General features: G+C 44.5%; 1 protein-coding gene across 1 annotated transcript; it reads left to right on the top strand.

The window, feature by feature from the left end:
• The first annotated feature begins 5567 nt into the window (after window positions 1-5567).
• On the top strand, window positions 5568-12836 carry LOC121180260 (annexin A2-like). The gene is made up of 13 exons (XM_041035517.1): window positions 5568-5611; window positions 7451-7512; window positions 8273-8366; window positions 9640-9734; window positions 10078-10191; window positions 10322-10412; window positions 10556-10635; window positions 10895-10954; window positions 11126-11219; window positions 11637-11732; window positions 12111-12169; window positions 12287-12409; window positions 12610-12836. The coding sequence occupies exons 2-13, from the start codon at window positions 7462-7464 to the stop codon at window positions 12667-12669; spliced, it is 1017 nt and encodes a 338-aa protein (XP_040891451.1). The 5' UTR covers window positions 5568-5611; window positions 7451-7461; the 3' UTR covers window positions 12670-12836.
• Window positions 12837-20044: the final 7208 nt, after the last annotated feature.

The raw sequence follows: 20044 nt of genomic DNA, 5'->3' as shown, positions 1-20044 counted from the left end.
AGAAAAAAATCAAACCAGTCACTGCACATTTCAAATAAACCAAACTAAATAAAGTGAAAGAATAACTCAGCTGAAAACCAAACAGAAACGTATCCACCCAGCTGTGCTGCGTTTCCACAGCTGGGTGGATACAGGTGTGTTTCAGGTGCAGAGAGTGGGTGTGGTCTGTCTGTCTGGGTTCTCTTGTCCTACCTGAGTTGTTCAGTCGGGGTCCAGCAGCATCCCACAGAGCCGCGGTGAAGAAGCTGCGAAGACCCGTGGAGATCTGAACACTGTGGAAGGATTAGAGAGAAACTCCTCTAACAGGATTACTGAGGAAGTGAAGGGCAGAGCGGGACAGACCAGGAAGGGACGGGGCCCGGATTAGACTCCCAAAACCCGGAATACGAGGGAAACCGCTGCACAGTCAACCCACAGTCCTCTGGACAGGAACACTGGGATTCAGAGACATCCTCTTATTTGCCGTCTTGTCCAGAGTCAATGAGACAATGGACGTCAGTTTCATCACTGCTCAGGGTGGAGACATGTTTAACGTAGCAAGACAAGTTTATCTGTCCAGCACTGTCCAACAAGAAGGCTGTTCAAAGTGATTTATATGAGACATGCAAGATATAAAAGAAACACACGCACACACACACACACACACACAACCACACACACATACACAACCACAGATTTCACTATAAACTGCACATTTAAATAGATCCATAGACCCAGAGTTAACACCATCTTTCAGCCTCTTTTACCTCTGAGTTTTGGTTCTCCAGCTCATAAATGAAACATAAAAAGACAAATCAGACACGTTTTCCAGCAGCTGCGCTCTGCTCCTGCAGAGATCAGCAGCTGGACTGAGCAGCAGTTGTTTGGGTTTGTAGGAACTGAGGAGCTGAGTGATAGATAGATAGACTTTATTCATCCCTCAGAGGGAAATTGTATTGAAAGTGTTGCTTCAGTGTTAAAACTGGATTGAAACTTCAGTCCAGACTCAACGGATAACTGAAGAAAGGAGACGGGAACAGAGGGTGGCACATTAGACTTCATTTTAACATGAAATCACTTTTAAAGACGTTAATGATCATTTTATTTCCTCAGATCCTACAGAAGAGCCCTGGTCTACTCAGATTTTATTTTCCTCATTTTATTTTCCTGTTTTCATTTTATGACACTTTTCTAATTCTAATGTTCAGACACCTGATTTATCCACAGTCAGACTCTCCTGTGTGCTTCACTTCCTTTTGTCTTACACATTGTCTGTCGTTGTGCAGCACACACAGAGCACTGTTGTGTTGTTATGAGCTCACAGCCTCTCAGCTGTGAGCATATTGTGGTGCGTCCAGGTTAAAACTGTTAATGTGGCCCTGAAGGGGATTAGCTGCTAACGAGGTTAAGTCCAGCGTCAGCGAAACAGAGGATTGAAGCTCAGGGCTCCAGCTACCTGAGCCAGATCCCAGAGACCTGAGAGCACTTCAAACCATGAGGATACATCCTCATCCAGTTCTCTCCTTCCTCTCTCTCTCTTTAACCCTCCTATTCAAACAAAAATAACCTGCCACCATGTTTAACAGCAGAGAAAAATCCCCAAATCATCGTTTTCCAGCTTGAAACTTCATGACATTTCCTAAAGTGATGATTTATGTTTCAGCTGTTCACCACCGGGGCACAAAGATTGTCTGAGGGATCATTTTTGACCCTGGAGTAATAAAAGCATTTAGATACCACAAAGGCGCACACATACACACACACACACACGCATGCACACACACATATCTATGTTTGTTTCATCATGATTTGGGATTTAAAAATCAAATCTACTTCGCTTTATTTTAGGGGTTTAGTGAAGGTTTGCTTGTCTATAAACTCTCTTCCTTAAAATTGCACCTGGTCACAGAAACACCTGGAGGAGACTCGTTTAGAAAAGTGAAGCAGGAATTTTACTGAAAAATCCTCAAATCAAAAAAACAAACATCAGAGAGAAAAGCAGAGTTTAAAAAAAAGTCAGATCTCCAGTTTACTGCTTCAAATCAGAAAAAAATCTTAAGAAGGAAAGAAAAAAGTAAAAAGAAAGAAAGAAAGAAAGAAAGAAAGAAAGAAAGAAAAAGAAAGAAAGAAAGGGAAAATAAAGCATTGGAAAAAGGAGGAATTAAAATGTGGAAGAAAGAAGAGATAGGACAGAAAAAACAAAAGAAATGAAAGACGACAGACGGACGCATCTGATCCTATCTGACACCATCACGTTACCTCTCCATCTGTGGTCATAAAGAACACACACACACACACATACACATCTGAACATGTTTACAGAGGAGGCGGGTCATTTACTGTGGGTCTGTGCTGGGAAACTGACAGCAGGAATGTCCTGGTCCCTCTGATTGGTCCAACCTTTCAAACAGGTGTTTGAATAGGCACTGAGGTGCAAAGTGAGATGAGACGTTTGAGGTGCCTCTGGTCCCAGGAGACAAAGTCCCAGACATTTCCCCACTGACCAGGAAGGACACTTTAATCATGTGATGCTGAAGACACAGAATTCAGCTTCACTGTCCACACACAGGGGGGCAGTGTGGGACCACGGTGGCAGAGGAGCTGCTGGACACATGGAGAACTCCTCCCTCATCTCTAACACTGTGTCCTGCCAAAGACCAGGTGTCACTTCACATGCATGTCTATGTTAAACGAGACGGCTTCACTCCGGGTCAGAGACGAGGCTCCCCGACGATGATCAATATGATGATCAGCTGATCTCAGATCTCCTGAGCACAAACCAGGGGAATGAGCTGAGTGATTGTGACCCCACAGAGGCTGAGAACAGTACTACACTGATTCTGGAAGCTGACACTGACCCAAACTGGTCCAAGTGCCACTAACTCAGCTCGAACCAAGTCCACATCTCCCAAACTGAGCCGAGCTCTGCAGGGGCCCGAGCCGGTTCACATTAAATCCTCCTGTAGCAGGTGGTCTGACTCAGCCCGATACCTGAGGTGCTCATTTCTTTCTTTCTTATTTCGACCTTTTGCTCACAACCCACGTCCAATCAGAGCTGCCTCACAGTGTTACCTGTCACCTCCTGTCTTCCCTTATCTCTGGTGATAAACAGTTTCTGATTGTGTTGCCATAGAAACGCACATTTCCAGAGTGTGTTGCATTCAAACGCTTCGGTTCGTCCCCGTGAGGGCGCCATGAACTCCGGCTCACATTCCTCTGGATTGCACCACCTCCTCAGCTCTCAGCAGATCCTCCGTGTTCACTGAGAGAAGCCGCCATCGGTACCCGCCGGTACCAGACTGATGTGACCTGGAGTCTCTTCTTCGCAGAGGTGGAGGAAGAATTCAGATCTGTTACTGTCACAGTACAAAAATACTCCATTACAAATCAAACTAATTCTAAATGCTACTTAAGAGGAGCAGAAAACTGAAATACTCGAGTAAAGTGCCATAAAATCTGTATTAGAGTAAATGTAGTCACTTTGCTCCACTGCCAAAACCAAAAATAACCTCTGTATGATGTAAATGTGGTGGTCGCTCAGTTTCAGCCAAAATATGAGAGATCTTTTTAATGAGCCTCCTCTTTTCTCCACTGAGGAAAAATCCAGGAATCCTCCGGAAAAAAGAGAGAAATCTCCTCTGGAGACCAGAACGGATCTAATGCCAAGATTTCCAGAGGCTGAAGTGAGCGAGTCCATCGTCAGGTTCTGCTGCCACAGAACAATGGTGCTTTCCTCTTGGCACTGACACAGCTCAGTCTTTGTCCACAGGAGTTTCCTCTGTAAGTAGTAGAGTTGTGTGTTATATAACAGAGGAAAGAATTCAGAGTCGAAAGGCCTGAGGTTCACTCTGAACGCTGAGACTGCTGCCCGGACTCACATCAGGTCATTGTCTCCACATCCGCCTCCTGCCAGGGGACGAAGTCCAGTTCATCTGAGGTTCCTGCAGAGAACTGATCAGATGGTTGCAGGTTTAAATCCCCTGCATCACACGCATCATTCATTCTGTCTTTATATTATTAACACACAACTGTCAGACTGAACCACAGAACATGATCTGAACATGTGTACATGTGAACAGCAGCTCATCCTGTGGCAGTGACGGAGGTCAGCCCGCCATGACCCGCTCTGCTTTAGTCACACAGAAACTTGTTGTGGACTCTGGACTGAGGACGACAGATGTTTATATGGGCGAAATTTCTCCGTCTCCACACGGAAACTGCACATGTGCAGAAACTCTCAGGATTTCCAGCTTCACGTCTCAGTAAACACTGTTGAGCTGAAGCTCCGCCTCCACTGATTCATCCTGTTTCTGAAATGATGCCAAAGGTGCGATGGACAGCTTCCAACGTTTGGGTCAGACTGTCACAGAAGTTCATCAGCAGCTTCAGGTCTGTGGACCGACTCGGTCCAGCTGACATTTACTGTCTCTGTTTACAGACACGGAGGATCTGTGGGTGGTGATGTTGGACTGGAGCAGGTGTTTTATTCACCTCAGCTTTTATCTGGACTTGATAAAGTGGGTGTGGATGGGGGTGTGGGTGGGGGTGGGGGTGTGGTGGGGGTTATTGATCTGATCAAGGTCATTAAATTACAGGAATTTTACATGAGCAAACCCCCACTCACTCATACAACCGCAGGCTCAGGTGAGGGTAACGGTTCACCTGCACACCCACCTGAGGATTCACCTGAGGTAAATCCTCGCTCTGTTTGAGGAAACAGAAGGTTAAACAACTCTTACCACCGCTCTGATCAACCTCAAACGTTCCTTAAACCACATGGATGAAACATTTTCCATCTGCTGCAAAAAGAAGTGAGACCAAAGCTGTGGTTCCGTCTTTAAGACCAGACTCTGAGTTTGGGAGTTGGGAACAATCCGAGGGGTCATGTGATGAATCTGAGAGGTCATGAGACGATTCACAAACAGGGAAAAAAAATCTAAAAGATTAATTAACTCATTAAAATTTTTTGAGAGAAGTTTAAATTCTATCCATCAACTGAAGACACAGGCAGCTCCGCTGTGGCCTGGACGTGACTGTGAGGACGTCAACATGCTGATGTTACTGTGTATTGATGTGAAGGACCTAAGACACTGAGCCGGATCCACTTCCATGACAACAAACTGTACATGCTGCCAGCGACTCGCTGACCAAATGACCGTCACTTGTAAAGTTTCAGTTTTCTGAAAGAGGTCACAGGAAGTGACCTCATGATGAAAGTTGCAGGTTGCATGTGGTACATTTGGTGAAATGGACTCCTGGTCCACAGAGAGGACAACGGACTCAGGACGTCTCCTCATGTATTATCACTTAACATGGGTGTGAAGCATTGATACTGTTGCTATGGACACCTGGAGTTTATTACACATGGAGGTCTGCAGTAAAACGCTGGTCAGACTGTCTCTGAGAGCAGGCGTGGCGTCTGAACCTCAGTGAGGAATCCAGGTCCATGTGTTCAGAGTGATGTGTAAAAGTTTCGTCCTCTGAGTCATCCAGGCAGTGAGATAGACCAGAGAGGAGTGTGTGTGTGTGTGTGTGTGCGTGAGTCAGCTGGTATTTAAACACACCCTGCTACGTCCCGGATCATAACGGAGCTGCTGCTGCTCGCTGCCTCACCGCTGCTGCTTCTCTGAAGGTAAGAAAACAGGAAACAGTCCATCTCCAGCTCTTTGTTTCAGTTTGTCTGTGCTCAACGTTTGGTCTGTGAACTTTAACAGAAAGTGTTCGTGTGTTTTCCTGTCAAACAAACATTCAGCCTCTGTGAGTGTGTGAAGAATCTGCTGAAAACATTCCAGATGTGATAACACGCTGCTGGTCGCAGGGAGCGGCGGGTACAGCCTTCCCTGCAGACCCACTCTGCTCTCTGCCCCCCACCGCCCCACCGTAATTACCACAGTATCATGTTGAGGTCATTCAGTGCGGGAGGATCTCAGAGAGCAGCACGGCACTCGTCATCTGGAGACAGAGACAAAGATTTTCTGAGACTGTGCAGAGAGAGGAACAGCCTGAAGTTTAATTCTGTCAAATCAAATCCATTTATAAAGATCACCACTGACCGGAGGCTTTTACTTTGAAGCCTGTGGGACGGAGCTGCAGGAAGATGATTCACTGTGAAGAGTTTTGTTTGCAACTTGACACCAAACACAAACTCACAGAAATGTTGTTCTGGAAAGAATTCAGAGGCTGGTGTGTGAGGGGGGGGTTCCAGTAGGAACCAGTCAGTGTTTTACTGGGACCTGAGTCATTCAGTGAAATGGTAACAGAATCAACACAACACAGATGAAAGGCCAGGGGGCCGCATCAGAGGGGGGGGGGGGGGGTTCTCACCTGTAGCCCGGAGCTGGGGTTGTCTCTGCTGCGTCCACCTGACTCACAGGTGTTTGTTTCACTTCATTTAGCTTCTCAAACAGAAACTAACAGAACGTTCAGGGTTCAAGTTTTCATTAATTTAACTGGCTCATATTAGATAAGACCCGCCTTCCAGACTTGGAATGGATTATTTTTACTTTCACTTAATGAAAAGATCTAAAAACATGGTTCAGCACTGCACTGACGTACATTTAAAATGGTGACATTCCCCTTTAAATCCCAGCAAACAGAAAAGTGATTCTGCCTCTTGGACTGAAACTTCAGGTCTGTTTGTATCGGCTGTTGCTAAGCGATGAAACGCTGACCCTCACTCACTTCCTGTCGAGGTTTTGTAAGAGGACCAAGGGTCGAGATAAATCTGCAAATGAACCCAATCATGATAACTCCACTGTGGGTTTGTGATTATTTAACAACATTTTACAGCGTTCACTGATTAACTACAGAGAAGTTCAGTGGAGTTAGACTGTGTGTGTGTGTCTGTGTGTTACGTAACAGGCTCCACATTTCTTCAGATCTGTTTGCATTGTGATCCATGTTCCTTATCTGCAGACACACCCTCTGGCATGTCCCGATCAATAAATCAAACCCACCTGTCTGAGCTGTCTGTGAAGAGTTTACAGCTGAATCTGAACAGATGCTTGCTTGTTCGTCCATTTTTAGAAAATCTGAGCAGGAAATCAAAAGTTTCCTCTGGGAGGAGGAGGCTGAATCCAGCCGATCTGTGACAGGGCGGTTCGATCCTCCGGTGTCAGCAGCTCGTGCCTGTGTTTTTACTTTTTATTAAACAAAACCTAAAACAGATTTGGAAAAAAAAAGGAAAAGTTTTTACTCTTAGCTGAGAAGGAAACGTTCAGAGAGCAGAAGTTGCTGCATGATGATGTACCTGCATCTTCTTCCTGTGCAGTCGACTGGACATTCAGCTCTGCTGCTGCTCACTGCTACACACCTGTCTGACACACTGAGCTGGACTCCACGTCCAAACCTCACGACTACTGTGGTTTGGTCTTTTTGCCAGTGGACATGACAGGATACTGGGATGCACAAACTTTGTTCTCCGGCCTTAAACACATCCCTAACTCGCTCTCACTGTCCGGTGTCTCTGCAGGTTAACTCATCATGGCGCTGGTCTCTGAGTTTCTGGGCCAACTGACGCTGTCGTACGGGGCGGTGAGTCACCAGCACAGGTTCATTCTGTAGTTTCACACACCTGCAATATGACAAGTACGTTCAAGTTTTAAACATCAAACTGAGCAGACGATGCAGGAAGTTTGAACACACCTGTGTCTCTGACTTCCTGTTTGTGTCAGAAAACATCTGTGGTCACTGCTGGAGTTTCAAACTTCTTCAGATCACACGGCTGCAAACAGGAACACGTTTTCATATCTTTACTGCCTGAAGCTCTAAAAGGATCATTACTGTTAAACAGCAGGTAAAGGTGTGGTTCGTTCTCCACCCACAGTTCACCTGAACCATCAGAGACCTGACAAACTGAAGATGAGACAGATCAATGATTCCTTCAGATCCTGAACCTGAGAATCACAAACATCATAAACAATAAACAATATTACAAGTTACTGACGGCAGTATGTTGTGTGTATGAGGCTGCAGCAGCTCAGGGATTCACTGTTCACGTTTTATATGTGTGCACCTGCTTACCATGTTATTGTACATAATGTGATTAATGGTAAACCACTGAAGTACATCAGCTCCGTCAGGTTGTGAACGTGTTCTAATGTTCTGTCTGAATAACGTCAAAAAGCCAAAGACGCTGAGTTCACTGAAAACACAGGAAACTGAGAGCAGCAAATGTTAACGTGAGAGACTGAACTGATCAATTATCAAACGTGTTGCCAATAATTAGTTCAGCTCCACAGTTCTGTACAGTGGGGGCCAGTAACACATGATCACGTGTCTCTGTCCTCTGTAGGAAGAGGAACCCAAATTCCCCACCGTGGTGCCAGTACGAGACTTCGACCCAGCCAAAGACGCTGCCAGGATCGAGACGGCCATCAAAACTAAAGGTGAGCGAGTCCAAACCATAGACTGTATAAAACATGGACGTAGCACCCGTGATGTCACCCATTGGTTTCGGGGAGTCGGTTTTGTGACCAAACCATGGGCATTGGAGCTGCGCCATCTTGGATTTTAATGGAAGTGTACTACATATTTGGCGAAGAGGCGGTTACTCTACGGGTCAGCCGGCCGAGAACCCGGCCACTTAGCTCAGAGCAACCGAGCTAGCCTAAGGCTAATCAGCTAATCAGCTAGGCTAACAAGCTAAGCGGCAGCTACACGCAGCTACATCCACCACACGACAGTCCCCGAGTCCGACCCGACTAGCTCGCCCGCGTAGGGCCGCGACACACAGCATACAACAGAGATCATAATGTTGCTGCTGTGTTTTAAACGTGACTGTTTCAGATAGAGAGGTTTTAGGTGGAGCCGCAGGGTTTGGTGGAGTTGTGGGGGGAAATTTATTTCTAGCCTGTTATTTAACTGTGAAACAATCATTATTATTTCATATTAATAAAATATTTTAAACGTTAAAAACATTAGTATTGTCGTCATTATTATTATAATAATGATAATGATAAAAAATAATGATGATAATAACATATCAAAATGTTTAATATTTAATATTTACCGGCTTTCACCGCTGCCTCCATCCACTATCCACTTACAGCAGCCGCTGACTGACGGAGCTGCTCTGTCCATGCAGTGTCGGACTTTTTAAACAGAAAAATGAGACCAAATAAAACTGTAGCCTAGTATTCACACAATAAACGGACTGAGAGCACGGAACACACCGCAGCAGCGTTCCTAACATTAGCTGCTCCGGTCCTCTATCTGTATCAGCAGCGACCAGAAACCGGCAATTAAGTCATAAGCTAGCGGCAAAGTATGCTAATAAATGCTAATTAGCACAAACATCCAGGTAAAATAGTGAGAAATTTACTTACCGAAAAAAATGCAACACAGACTCCTTCGACGGTCGGTTAGTACAGTCTACACTACAACAAGCCATACTGTCACAGAAACCTATCCGAACATTGGCAAACAAACACGGACACTGCAGCCGGAGGCCTCTGGATGTAGCCGCCTAGCCCAGCCGATGCTTTAGCAAAGAGCTAACTGCCAGTGACTGTCTATGGAGCTGTCACTCAACCTACAACTCCCCCCTTTGGTCCAAACACACACCACCTGACTCACAAGTGACACAACTGACTGTTAATGAAGAAACTTTTAAGGTCGAAATGAAAAATGAAATGTGCTGATTACATCGTTTCCCTGCAGGTGTAGATGAACAGACCATCATCGACATCCTGACCAGACGAAGCAACGAGCAGCGCAGAGAGATCGGCTTCGAATACGAGCGACTCGCCAAGAAGGTGAACGATGTTTCAGCTTAGACACGAAAACACGGTCGTCACGTGATCTTTGACGCGCTGGTCTGAATCAGCAGATGAGTTTTATTCCAGTGATCTCTGATCTCTGTAACATGACTCAGTTCAGGTGATTATGAAACAGAAAGAAACGAGGAAACAAAAAAAATAATAATCTGGACTATCTGAATTTCTCTGCTCCCATGTTTGCTTTGTTTTTATATATATATATTTTTAAATCCAGTCTGGTCTCATCAGATGGCCTATGAATGATCTCTGTGTATAACTGACCCCTGACCCCAGCACCAGCCAACACCACACGTCAAAATCTGCATGTGTCCATTTCCAGGACCTGAGCACAGCCCTGAAGGGGGCGCTGTCCGGCTCTCTGGAGGCTCTGATGCTGGGCCTGATGAAGAGCACGGCTCAGTACGACGCCTCCGAGCTCAAAGCCTCCATGAAGGTCAGAGAGTGTCTGTGATTGTAAACTGAATATGTGACTCAGGGAACACGTCTCCTGGTTTCCTGTCCTGTATGAAGCAGTGCTACAGAGTAAAATGAGGCGTCTTACTCTGAGGTGTGTGTGTGTGCAGGGACTGGGAACAGACGAGGAGACCCTGATCGAGATCGTCTGCTCCAGGAGCAACGAGGAACTGCTGGAGATCAAGAAGGTTTACAAAGAGAGTAAGAGACGATGCGTGATGTGTTTAATGACTCAAGTTGGCAGCTGGATTTTTTACTTAAGCATGAAAAAGCTTGTGAACCCAAATCAGTTTGATCTGTCACATATGAGCTTTCTCATTCGTTTCCTCACGTTGTCTCTGCAGTGTTTAAGAAGGAGCTGGAGAAAGACGTCGCAGGAGACACGTCAGGAGACTTTGCTAAACTGCTGCTGGCTCTGGTTCAGGTAGATCCAGGACCAGGACTTCCCCTGGGCTTTTGAACCTGTGCCACGGCATCTTTATTACGTGAAAACACTTTGTATTTTGATAATGTTTAAAAAAGGTTTGTTCTAAACTGTAAAAGCTAATTTTTTCTTCAGCAGTCCAGAAGTTCGCACACTTCCTGCTGAGAAAAGATTTATCTGATTTCAGAGCACAGTGACAGAAACACACAGTTCTGCTGCTGAAAACATTCACTTCTCATCTCTTTGTTTTGATCTGCAGACGAAGAGAGACGAACCGTCCAACGTCGTTGACTATCAGATGATTGACGAGGACGCCAGAGTGAGTCAGAGCATCCACAGAAAGTTTATTTTAAAAAAACAGACGTGGGGTTTGTAAAAGTGTGTTGTGTTAGTGTTGTTGTCCTCAGTGATGATCAGACTGTATTTAATGAGAAAAGACACTCACTCACTCACTCCCTGTCCTCCGTCCTCTGTCCTGTGAACCTCTCAGTCTCTGTATGAAGCCGGTGTCAAAAGGAAGGGAACCGACGTGGCGATCTGGATCTCTATCATGGCTCAGAGGAGCGTCCCCCACCTGCAGAGAGGTGAACTACACCCTCAACACTGAAAACACACAGCTAACGTCTGCACACACAGATTAAAGGACGTGACGCTGCAGAATCCTGGATCAGGTGTTTCATGTTGTCACTGATTTAGGTTGAGTCATTTTTCTTTTTACATCTTTCCGTTGTTTGTTTCTGTGTTTTTTAAATCACTGCCACCGTTTGTTTTTGTCTGCGGTGAATTAAAAGGTAAAGGTGTAAGGACACAGTCCTCCCTGTACTGACAGTGGATGTTGGACCTGGACACACTGTAAATCATAACGCAGGCGTCCCATGTGGACGTAATTCCTGGAGACAGTGAGCTGGTCCAGACACAATCAGCTGCATCAGCGGGAAACTGCAGCGTCTCTCGGGTCAGTTTGACTGATCGTCCTGTTTGTGTGTGTGTGCTTCTGTCAGTGTTTGAGAGGTATAAGAGCTACAGCCCCTACGACATGAAGGAGAGCATCAGGAAGGAGGTGAAGGGAGATCTGGAGAAGTCCTTCCTCACTCTGGGTACGTCCAACAGACTCATCACCTCATCAGAGCCAGACAGGAGCCTTTTACAGGACTATTCCAGATTTTAGTTCTCGCTCATGTTTGGATTTATACGAATACTTTAAACACTTGTCATCATCCATATCTACAGTGCTGTAATCTCCAGTTCTTTGAGGTGTCGTTTTCTTTGCTGAATAAAATCCAGAACAAGTCTTTTTTAAGATCAGTGAGATCCTGAGGCCAAAGTCAGACAGAGACGGACTCACTGTGGGTCTGAGATCTGACCACAGTAAGACAACCAGAATCGGACTGGTCCTTTAACGTAAACAAGAGTCAAACAGCTGATCTTTAAGATGAACCACCTGTCCGTCTGTCTCTGTCTCTGTCTCCTCACAGTGGAGTGCTTTGAAAACAAGCAGCTTTACTTCGCCAACAGACTCAGTGAAGCCATGAAGGTGCAGTTTTCATAGTTCTGTTCATGATTTCATCAGTATTAACATTCATATCTGAGATCTGGGAGCACAGATGATCAGACCGACTCCTCCTGAGCTCGTCCGTCTTTTCCTCTGCAGAGTAAAGGGGCGAAGGAGAAGGTGGTGACCAGGATCATGGTTTCTCGCTGTGAAGTTGACCTGATGAAGATCAGAACGGAATTCAAGAGGCAGCACAGACGATCACTGTACCAGACCATCGCTGTGAGTCCCGCCCTCTTTCTGTCTCTGTGTGATGGAGTGACACTGTCACCACAGGAAGTACTGTTACTGTGACACTGTCACCACAGGAAGTGCTGTTACTGTGACACTTGAAGTATAATCTGATTTGACTCCTGTAATTTTACATAATAATAATAATAATAATAATCATTATTATTGACGATGTGTCCTTGTGTCCTCAGGAGCACACTAAAGGAGACTATCAGAAGGCTCTGCTCAGTCTGTGTGGAGGAGACGACTGAAACCTCAACTCTGTCTGGACTCAGTTTCCCAGAGTGCCGCTGGGTTTGAAGTGTCACCTGACTGCAGCTCTTCTTACAGTATTAGAGCCCTTTGTTGTTTTCATATTAAGCAGAGTGTGTCGCCTCCTTCTGTCTGAGCAGCTTCTGTTTCTCAAATAAAAACTTTTCACCCGTCTGTGTTTGTTTGCTGTTTGATGAAATGACCACCAGGGGGCAGCAGACACACAGGTACGTTCTACTGAGCCTCTGAGGAGAAACAAGGACTCAGGTTCAGGATGTCTGAGTGGACGATGTCTCTGCTCTGGACATGACCCAGGTCACTGTCACTGAGTCATTTGACCTGCTGTCTCAGGTTGACAAGATGTCTCTGTCCACTCACATCTGCAGGAGAAGTCCAGTTAATTCACATTAATCCTGTGTTTTCTGACAGTCACTCACTCAGTGAGTTTATCATGTGAAGTGGCTCTAAAATCAAAGCTGTGGTTAAAGTCAATCAGCTTTAATGATAATAATATGGAGTAAAATCAATAATGAATCAACACTGTCACACCTTCACTCGCTGGTTTTCAACTGCTTGAAGACACATTAAAAACAAATCAGCTGAAACCAGAACCTGGTTTAAAACCCTTCAGACCTCACTGAGATTTAGGGGAGTTTACACAGTTAAATGACATCAAATCAACTGAAACACAGTGAATACGGGGCCTGTGGGGCCCCTGAATGTCTGGGTCCCCGGGTAAGTTGATAATACAGACCTGCTGAGATCAAGTCCTTTAAACACTGAGAGACACAGGAGAGGTGTGTCCACGCAGGACGTGGGGATTTTACCAGGTCAGAACTCGAGACCTGAAGTCAGCTTCAGGTCTTTAATAGGAAAACGCACACAACACAAACACAAACACACACACACACACACACACGCACTGCTGACTGAGTTAAAACACTAATACTACAGTAACAACAATGGGTGATGAAAACAAAATCACATTTGTAATAATAAAGTTTGGCATCAGTTCTCCTGAGCATGTGAAAGTAAAACTAATATGATGAGTGTTCGTGTTTGTATCATGCTGATGTTCTCCAGATGTTGTGCTGAGGCTTCTTTTCCCTGGTCTGTTCAAGTTATTATTATATTATATTATATTATATTATATTATATTATATTATATTATATTATATTATATTGTATTGTATTGTATTGGTAAGTATAACAGTGAGAGGTCAGTTTCAGCTTCATCTTCTGTCTGAGCAGCTCTGTCTCTGTCTCCTCTCAGTTTTCAGGTTGGAAGTTGGTTGAGTGTAAAACCTCAGTGTTTTGTCTTTATTCTGTTTTTCTACACAGAAAACTCTGTGTAACAGTGAGTGTTCGTCAGATCAAAGTCAGCGTGTGATGGGAAAATATTGGTTATTAATGACTCCCCAGTAGACTCACATAGACACATATTTGTGATGTGAGCTTGTGTTTGTCTAATCTCACATTAATTCATGTTTGATAATTAAATCCAGAGGAAGTCAGATAAAAAGATTCCTCTGCTGCTCCTTCAGGTTGTTTTTCCTTTAATCGTTCGTAGGTTTTTTATTGTTTGTTTGCTGCTAATTTTGTAATTAAAGATGCTAATTTTACCTCCAGCAAGAGTCGCTAATTTGCATTTCTGCTGCAGAAAAAAAAACAGCGTTCGTAGTTTCTGCTGTTTAGGCTGAGAGACAGACTGAGGAAGGAGAAACTGAAAAGAAAAAAGTTAGAAAATATTTTTAAAATATATTAAAGTTTCACTAAAATCAGTATCTCAGTGTGATTAACAGATGGAATGATTGTGTAGAAGTGATCAGTTTAATGGATACAGGTGGATGTTGTTCTGAAAGATTCAGCAGGATCAGTGTGTTTGTGTCCTAAATCAAAACAACCTGAACAACAAAATAAAAAAAGACAAAACTTTTTTTCAGCTTTATGACAAAAGCACTTTGGACATTTTAAGAGTTTTAATCTTTTCTTTTGGATAAATCAAGCTGTGATTGATTTATTGATGAGCAAAATGAGTTTTCACAGATCCATAATTTGTCTTTTGTCCATAACACAAAACCAAACAAACGTTTAACATCCTCTTCAAATTTATTACCATTCAGTCATAATATTGATGAGGACATTAGCCTGTTGTGCAGCTTTATGTTTATCACCAATAAAAGATTAAATATGGTTCAAAGAGACAAAAGCTGTTTGGAAAAATCAAAGAGGGAAGAGATTTATCACTGCTCAGACTCACCTGATGATCATAAAGACAGAGGCTGCACTCTCTCTCCTCCCATGACGATGCAAAGCATGCTGGGATAGCACTATGGGACAGACCAGCCTGTTCTTCATCATGTCTGAATATCTTTGGTTATTTGTCTGATGAACAGTTGGAGGATCAGTGGATGAAACATTAGCTGCAGCCTCCGCGTGGAGGTAAGAGGTCGTGGACTCACCTGTTCACCTGAACTTCTCTGCCGGCTTCCAGGACGAGGGAGGGAGGACATCAGGTTCTGATTCTGGTACTGAACCCGGTTCATACATCACCTGTCAGACTGACAGGAGAACCGACTCATGATCCGTGTCTCAGCCTCAGTTCACAGAGAGAAAATCTTCAGCTTTGTGTTTGGATGTGAGAGAAACGAGGCTTCGTGTCAGCGACAGATCGACAGGGAAGAAGCTTTGAAAACATCTGATTTGACGAAGACGTCTCACCGTGTCTCGTTTTTTGAGACACAGGAGCTGAAGGTTGGACGTGTTGGACAGCAGGTGAAGACTAAACCTGACAGGATTCACAAAGACTGAACCTCTAAATGAATCGCACAGTCACAGAGACGAAGCTGAAGAGAATCACAGACGCTTCACTGACTGATTTCATTTTCAGATTTTCATGGTTTCAAACCACGTTAGAAATGTTCTAAATGTTAGTGAGTCAGTGAGATAGTATCTGCACATTATTTGTACAGATTGTCCTTCTCTTAGTACTTTCCTTCTTTCTTTTTTCTTTTTTCTTTTTTTTTCTTTAGTTTATAGTGCAAATTTATTTTTGCACCAACACCATGTTGTGCAAATGCCTTGTATGTGTAACATACCTGCCAATAAAGTTTTCTGATTCTGATTCTGATTCTGAAAAAGTCCAGTGTCTCTCACAGGTGTCCCCGAGGAACTAAAGACACAACAAGTCTCTGCTGGAGGAGGATTTTCCACAACCTGGCAACCCAACACAAGCCTTAACAGAAATGAAATATTTGCATTAACTTAATGATTAAATGTTGTTATTTTATGTATTTGTCAGAAACATGTTGATTCTGAAAGAATCAGTAAAACAACGTGTTTCATTTGTTTTCAGCCTAAATCTCTGATCTCTCAGCTCAACATCCACCTGCAGAGACTCAGGAATCAGGAACCTGGTTCTGTTCAGACTCTCAGCACCTGGTTCAGGTTCTGGTCTGACTGAATACAGAAAACCTTCGACCTGTTTATTTACACTGAACCTGAATCACAGACGAGGGCTGGATGTGAACCTGCTCTCTGGTCTGACAGTCCGGATCCATCCGTCAGCTCAAGCAGCTGAAAACCAGCAGGCCAAAACTATTTCATCGTATTTTTAAAGTAAATTCTATAAATATTATAAAGATTTGATTTTATACAGAACAAACTTTAGCTGTTAGCTAAACGTTAGCTAACGGATACAGGACGTCAGAGACAGCAGCTCAGCACATGAAGCTCTTAACAGGTCACTGCACTGTCACGGCTTGGTTTTTAGACAGACAGACAGACAGAGACAGACAGACATGTGGACAGATAACGTCTTAATGAAGTCAGCAGCAGCTCTTCCTCCAGCTCTTCACTCTGGATGTTGATCTGCTGACCTGCATGAGTGTTGTTTGTTTAAAGCAAAGCTAATCCTCAATTGTCACGCTCCCATAATCCCATCGCTGGCATTCATTTCCACCACACACACACACACACACACACACACACACACACACACACACACACACACACACACACACACACGCTGCCCTTCACATGAAGCAGAAATCACCACGACAGCCTCTCCAACATGAACCAAATGTCAGGCTCTCCTACCTCACAGAGCCACGAGATAATTACAGCCGCCGCTCGTTCGCCGCCATCTTCCTCGTCTGACACAACCTGTGAAGGTGAAGCCAGGAGAGGACGACATGTTAAATACAACAGCAAAGAGAACTGAGATCAAAATTAATCCACCTTAACCATACCATCTTAAGTATTTCTCAAGTCTGAAAGTCATGAGGAAATTTGTGAAATATTTCTCTGAGAAATATTTGCTGACGACAGGTGACGCCTCACCTTTTTTTTCTCTTTATCTGTAAAATATTCGGTGTTTCTCTGTCGGCTGCTCCTCTGGAAATTCAATGTTCACACTCTTATAATAAAGTTAAGATTCTTCAGCTACAGTGACCTGGTTAAGAGTGAAATCAGACAGTGGTTGTTAATAGAAACACGTTTCAGTCATTCCTTTTGGATTCATCATAAAAGTATCTTGTAATTAATTATTGCAAAATAAGGACAAAAAACTCATTTACAGACTTGTAATAGATTCACAGTTTAATTACGATGAAGCTAAAAAAGTTAAAAAGTCCTTGTTCTGGAAAAGTTTCTGAGACATTCACCAGCTGAGCAGGTAAAACCAGAGACGTGAAGAAATATTTTTCCAAATCTAAAAATACTGAGTGTGTTTTTTGTTTGTTGTGGATGTTCTAATAAATCATCATAGATGTTTTTGTAACCCTGAACCATTATCTGGCAGCCCCCTCTGGAGAACCACCGGAGGGGCTGGTGGATGTCGCCCCCCGTCACCCTGACCCCCCAGGTTACCCGCGCTGTGGCTCTGTCCCGCCTCAGGTTCAGTTTTAATGGTGACGAGCAGAAACGCTCAGGGACGGCGGCTCAGGGAGCAGAGAGCGAAAGGTCTCGTCTGCTTCATCTCGAGCTGCCGGAGAATCACGCTCGTGTCTTCTGTCTTTGTCTCGTTCGACTCGTTCAGTCGACGCCACGGGCCAAAGATGGCGAATCCTGATGTCAGCAAACGCAGCCACGGGTCAGTTGTTCTGTTAAGCAGTTCGCTGCGTACTCCAGTACAGTTTCCCTCATCAGGACTTTCAGCTTCACACATCAGGTAAAAACCTCGACATACACAACCTGACACGCTCGCTCTTACAGCTGTTAACACAGAGGATTTTCCAGGACGAAGCAATTACTCTGAAAATTCAAAAGATGAAAAGACAAATCGTTCATACATAATGCAGAACAACAGATTTCAGTAAAACCATTTAGTGGCTTTTCAGCTCAAATCACGGCTTCAAGTCATGAATTATGATGAGCACACCAGGCTGCCACATGCACACTCCCCCGATCTGTAAAATGAACAATTAAGAAGCGGGCCGCTAATTAAGCGCAGAGATCAAGCGCCTTTCTCTCTTCGCCCTGAAGGAGGTTTTCCATGGGGCCTTTGATCAAAGCGACGCCCGGGGACGGAGCCCCGCGACGGCACGTTTCCTCTGGCTAAACGCAGATTAGTGCTCCGCTCGCAGGATTCCCCGTCACAGACGGGAAAGCTGTGTTTTGCAGAAAACTAAAAATTGACACAGGCAGATAACACAACAAATATTTCCTGCTGAACAGGATCCATGAAAGTCGCAGCTTGTTGAATCATCATTACACACATGAAGAAAAAGCAGCGACCAAAAACATTTGTTTGTGAGTCAAAACAAAGACAAAAATTTCTCACGGGCTGGTTGTTCTCTGTGACTCCGCTGCCTTTCATTCTGCTCTCCAAAGCCAAATGCAAATGAAGCCAGGCTCTGGAACTTTAAAATTTTTATTTATGCCCGCCTACTGAGTTGCACATGTTTAATCTTGCCATTTCTTCTTCTTCTGCTCTTGTTCTTGGGGAATATGCAAAGTTTATCAGGCCTGCATCCTGACTTTCATGTCAGGCCTTGGCTTCTTGACTGAGACGCAGACAGACGCTGAAAGAGATTGAAGAGTCAGGTAGAAGCAGAGTTAGCCTGCAGGCTCGAATCAGCGCGGTGACGCCCGTGTGTGCTAATTCGCCCTGACGTGCTCCTGATGCCAGCCCTTCATTATAAATATTTTTAAAGGGGCTCCGACCTTCTGCGCGCCCCGTCCGGGACCCGAGCGCTGCGTGCACGAACCTTTGATTTCTGCTCCTCTGTGGGTTTCGGGCTCGTCATAATGACAGCGCTGCTTGACAGCTTCTCATCACATGCCTCTTGTCATCTTTTGTGGGAAGTTTTGCAACAATTAGCATAAATATTTCATCTCCTTCCGCCCTGCGACGTCCCTGCTGCTGCTGCTGAAACAGGATCCAGCTGAAAGCATCGCAGAGATGTCACCGAGCGCCGCCGGAGAACGACAAACCTTTGTAAAGTGTACTTTTCTCCCCATTAACATACAAAGATGAAGCATGAGAGGCAAACAGCCAAACATATGTACCCTTTGTGGAATCTTTTATTGAACATATTTGGGAGAAGAGAGCAGAGTTTGATTACAAGGCGAAAAGCCTCAGTGAATTGCGGCCTGCGAGCATGCAAATCTTCGTGCTGCATTTATGAGATATACTTGTACACATTATTTATTTCTCACCAACTTATTTACATTCTAGATGGAAAGCCATCCGCTGGAAGTTTACTGAGGGAATCATCGCTCCCCGCTGAGCAGCGTGCTCTGCTGCTGATGCTCAGAGTTATGACAAGTGGGAGAAAGTCAAGAAACTTTCAGGTAAGTAGTGCAGAAAACTCACAGATTATCTGTCTTCTACGCAAAGTTTTATTTCAGCCAGATCTTTCACTCTGCAGATAATGAAGGTGCGGTAACATTATATGGGCACATAATGCTGTGCCAATTAATCTGTGTGTCTGCATGTGCCTGCAGCCATCCACAGCAAAATTAAATATATACTTACATCTGATTTCAAAGGAGTTGTAAACCCTCTCTGGCTCCAGCGCCCACTGTGGAAGACTTTACTTAAGCTTGAGGAAGAGCATCATTAAAATTAAAGCCAACGAAGGGAAGCAGAAAATTTCAGCTCTCCTGCCTTCGGCTACTGCTCAGCACTTCAAAACAAACTGCACGGGCAGACTGAATCCAGCGCTCCAGTCAAACGCCTGTCTTTCACTATGTGATGCTGTTTGTAGGCACAGAGCTGATTCACTCCCCCACTGAAAGATTCAGATCACAGAGAGAGAAAAACCCCAAAACACATAAAAACAACTCTCAAAGCTCAATGATGAGCGAGTACGTCCTCACAGACTCATCTATCAACACGTAACCTGGGAACTAATGAGGCCACTGATCCTC

This window comes from Toxotes jaculatrix, chromosome 1, assembly GCF_017976425.1.
Source record: "Toxotes jaculatrix isolate fToxJac2 chromosome 1, fToxJac2.pri, whole genome shotgun sequence".
In the NCBI taxonomy this organism is placed as follows: domain Eukaryota; kingdom Metazoa; phylum Chordata; class Actinopteri; family Toxotidae; genus Toxotes; species Toxotes jaculatrix.
Note: the sequence above shows the minus strand (reverse complement) of the source record. Positions and strands in the feature narration are given on the sequence as shown.